Genomic DNA, 4,623 nt, shown 5'->3' on the forward strand with positions numbered 1-4,623 from the left:
CCTTCGTTTTCCCCCCACCGTACAAACATATTAAAGTTTTGGGTGCTTGCCAGACAAGCCGTGGATTACCTCGCACCGCAGACAAATTGGCAATTGAGGTGCCAGAGTAATGGAGGCTAATTGCTTGAGTGCTGGCTTAGTTTGCGTTTCAAACACAGATTGCAGGCCAACCTGGATGAGAGCACGAATAGCCATTAGCAAGGAGAAAGAAAAAAAAAAAAAAAGCCACTGTTTTTAAACATTGATTCCATGCTATTTGGTCGCATTATAACAATCCTGTTATGCAATACAATCAGGACAAGCTAGCTGCTGTTTATTCGATTTTCCTCAAACAAAATAATTGTTTTGGTACAATATCCTACGGAACAGTTGTTCTCCTGCCTGTTTGTCTCGCTCTGGCTCGTGCTAACTAGCCAACAACATATGACGGCGCAGCGAGGGTACGGATATTGTTTGTTCTCGGGCCCCCCGAAGGCCGCCTGCCGGTCACGCACCCTCTGACCCTCGCCATCTGCATCCCGTCTCCGCTAGCATGGCCAAGGCGGCACAGGGGAAGCTGGCACGCGTGGCGGGCCTAACTCCCTCCCCGCGTTAAGAAGGGCGAAGGTTGCATTTTTGCTGAAGGTCGACCGTCCTTCCTGCTAAATAAAGAACCCGCTCCGGCCCTCGCACGCAATTCGAATCGCAACAAACGCAAGCATTTGATAGGTTTATGATCTCTAATGACGAGCTGATATGCTAGGCTAGCAGTACATATGCTAACCAATAGCAAAGTAGTAACATGGTAAATGTCTTGAATGAGATAACAGTTTAAGTTGGAATGATTTTAATCCAAAATGTAGAAAGAAGACGTGGAAGGAAATGGCTCTTAGATACTTTAGTGGCTGCTGCTGTTTTGGTTAGCAACAGACTTCAAGCTTTGTAGTAGCTGTTGAGTCACATAGCATACAAATCCATTGGTGTAGTGCTGCGGTTTAGACAGATGGTGGTGCTCCCAGCATTGCATTCCCCTCACACAATTCCAAAGTGGCCACCTAACACCAGTCGCCTTTGTCCTTTCGCCTCCATCGATCAAATTTGTTCCAGAAAAAAACATAGGATGCCAATCTAATGACTTCCAGTACAAACATAATCATGCTCACGTTTGATTAAAACAACCAGAAGTCGAAGTTTTTTTAACATGACACCGGTTTTTGCTATTCGCTGCTCGGCTCAGCCCCAATCCGCTAACACATAACCATTAGGGGTGTAATGAAAACGGATTTGAATCATAGAATCGTTTTTTATACATGCCACATTCACTGGACTGACAAGTTAATCCATATTGAAAAATGGTCTGCTTTCAGCCAGAAACTCATAATTGCATTATACCTCTCCAACTGAGCCTTCGTACCTTCTACGATTGGAATACCACTAAATGGAACCAAAGCGAATCGTTCCGCGTTAAAATCGGATCCCTCGTATCAAAGTATGTGTGGAATTGCCATTTAATAACCATTCAAAATCACCAAATCAGAGCAAGATGTATAATACAGCTAAAGACAAAAAAAAACAAAAAGGATGCATATACAGTATAATTGCGCACACCCGAGTGGGAGAGCATCTGTTTGCTTGTCTTTTCTTTTTCTTTTTTTTTTCCCCCTGCACATGATGTCATGTCACGTGTGTGCAATGTTTTTAATTAGAAAGGTTCACCGCGGGGTCACACTCGGCTATAGCTCCAGTGGGTAAATATTTGCCTCACACTATCACCAGGCGCCATTATGGCTCTCAGGACTGCGCAATGCATTTCTATGCGTGTCCACATTAGTCAATGCCTACATCTTCCTGTATACCCCCCCTCCCCTCCCAACCCTCCCCCGCCTCCCTCCACCCCTGCACTCTTGTTTTTTCTTTACAGCTGTAGCTCCACACGGTTTGATCAATAATGTGTCCTTCATTGTCAAGCTGGGCCTTGCTGACCTTGGCAGCCTTTTGTCTCCTGCCGAGAGGCCGGAGCACGCATGTACAGGTTGTAAAACAGGAGGGAAAAAACATAAAGGAGTAAAAAATAAAAAAAAAAACACCTCCCTCTTGAGAAAATGCTTTTCCCTCGATGACCATGCAGCCTCATGAATCACATGAAAGAGGTCCGAGTTTAATGAGGCCATAACAGCGACTAAGTTACAAAATAGCCGCCTGATATACAGTATTCAATTTACAAAGTGTAATGGCCTTGACAAAAAAAATAAATAAAAATTGCGCACCTCTCCAAATAAGGCGCCTCGTTTTACATCGGGACAAACAAGGGAAATCAAACATGACAATGAGAAAATTGTATAGTTTGAGGGGACAAAAAATAATCCATAGCAAATATTCAGTCGTCTTTTTTTTTACATCAATTACAATCAAGCGTCAATTTGCGGATTTTTATGCTTCCACTGTATCTAATCTAATCGACGCTTGTTCCTCTCTGCAGTTAAGACAATAACTGACCCCGGCAGCTACGTAAATGCTTGTGGAAGTTGACATGTTATATGCGTCCCGCAGTCGCGCTCCTAACGCGCCAGAAGCAGTAATGGATTTTTGAATGGCCGTCTAAGTGACGGATTTCCGCCGCACTTTGCGGCACGTGAACAGGCGTCAAGACTACGTGACCACTGTGCATCTCCAATTTGTCCCTAGCCGTTATATTTTCTGCCCCCCACCCTAAAAAAAAAAAAATATTATTCCTTATGCGTTTCTGTCATTGAGAGCAATTAGTTCAATATTATTAGCTTCTAGAAGAAACGCGGTTTTAAACAGTATTCAGTCTTTTTATTGCTTGCTTCAGGGATAAACTGAATGATTGCTTCATTAGGTTGCCACCGGCAACAAGATATTAAGGCGTTTTATCAAAGGAAGCAGTTCTCCAACTTATTACGCCAAGTACCACCAATGACTATTTAAATGTTATTTAAAACACCGCCTGTGTGGTTAATGAATGTATTTTCATAAAGCCCACAAAATAGAATGAAAACAAGGCTCCAAACTCAGGATGTAACTCAAAACTCAGGATTTATTCACAATTCAACATTTACAAAAGATTCTTCAGTACTCGTGTTGCAGTCAAACTAAAATAACAGCCACAAGAAACAATCCAAAATGGCACCCAAAAAAAAAAAGAGAGCATCACTAGACTTTCCTCTTCTGTGTGCTGATATAAAGAACTGTGGAGACATAAATCATTATTATTATTACGCAACATCTTGGCAAAAATAATGAGTTAGAGAACGTAATGCGACTCTTACCATTGTTTCCTCTTAGAAAGGCATCACCGTACTTGTTCTTGAGCTGCCCGTTGACATACTCCTCAGTCTGCTCAATGGCGATGTTCATGTAACCATCCAGGCAGGCGAGGACACCTATAAACACGGATCAATATTATTTAAGTAATTAGCTCACAGACTTCTCAAAACTAATCAGGGATGGAGGTTGAATAGCTTAGTTGACCTCGGTAATCGACGCCCGAGTTCAGCTTGACTACCACCGGTCTGCCGATGATTTGCTTCAGGAAGTCACTGGGTGTCTGCTTTCTGAGACTCATCCTGGCTCAGCGTTAGATAGCTACAAGGAGAATGGGTCAGGTTAGCTCTTTTAGTACAAAAACTAAATCACTGAATTAAATACAAATAATATACAATTATTTTAAAAGCTAATTTAATCCATTTAAAATAATCTAATCGAAATATTGGCAATATATTGAATTTGAGGACTAATAATTACTTCTAGAATTTATTGACTTCACCTAAAAGGGTATACATTTAAACAAACTCCACTTGAACACGTTAGCGTCTTTTCTCGGTTAGCCACACGAGCTGCTCGCCACGTTAGTCGCTAGCTGGGCTAACCAAACAGGCTGCTACACTGACGTTGATATCTACACCGTTAGCCATAACGTGTTTACTCAATTTTGCATCGTACCACGACATTAGCATGTAGAAGCTAACCGCCTTGACTGGTGGGATTCAATGCCTGTAGATAGCGCTTGCTAATTAGCAGCTAACAGGCTAATCGAATTAGTTAGGACAACTTGAGGACTAGGTGAATATGTATAATGTGTAAATGAATTTAAATACTGCAGAGCGCATGCAGTAGTTTGTATTTTTAAGCATCATCTGAATAACATGTTAGTGATAAAATCCCACTGTACCTTTCAAACGTTGTGTAGACGATGCGAACGTAGCACTGGACCAGTATCTGTTTGACCAATCAGATACGAGTATGGTACGGAAGACGAGCGGGAGCAATATAGACGAAAGCGCAAAGTGTGAGGAAGAAAGCATAATGCTCAATTATATTTCCCTGCAATTAATATTTATAATTTATACAATTTTAAACATAATAATTTAAATTTATATATTTCCCGGACCGTGAGACAATGGGGACAGTGTTCTTGGGATCATTTCAACCAGTTCCATGACCTGTTTATTTTACCACTATGATTTTATAAGTTCCTGCAGACAAATGCACCTGTTGGTCTATGAAGGATTACAATCTCGAAACTAAAGTGTAAAACAACATGGAAATTATTTTACATAAGGAACAGAAGCCATTAACCAAATTTATCTGGCACATGCTATGGGTACATGAAAAAAAAATCAC

At 41.3% G+C, this 4,623-nt stretch overlaps 1 protein-coding gene across 1 annotated transcript; it reads right to left on the minus strand.

Moving 5' to 3' along the window:
- Window positions 1–3,011: 3,011 nt before the first annotated feature.
- lsm6 (LSM6 homolog, U6 small nuclear RNA and mRNA degradation associated) lies at window positions 3,012–4,255 on the minus strand. Its single transcript, XM_037267657.1, has 4 exons — window positions 4,172–4,255; window positions 3,472–3,585; window positions 3,270–3,383; window positions 3,012–3,188 (listed from the first exon to the last, which is right to left on the minus strand). Exons 2-4 carry the CDS (start codon window positions 3,563–3,565, stop codon window positions 3,154–3,156), a joined length of 243 nt encoding a protein of 80 aa, XP_037123552.1. The 5' UTR covers window positions 3,566–3,585; window positions 4,172–4,255; the 3' UTR covers window positions 3,012–3,153.
- Window positions 4,256–4,623: the final 368 nt, after the last annotated feature.

Source organism: Syngnathus acus, chromosome 1 (assembly GCF_901709675.1).
Source record: "Syngnathus acus chromosome 1, fSynAcu1.2, whole genome shotgun sequence".
In the NCBI taxonomy this organism is placed as follows: Eukaryota; Metazoa; Chordata; class Actinopteri; order Syngnathiformes; family Syngnathidae; genus Syngnathus; species Syngnathus acus.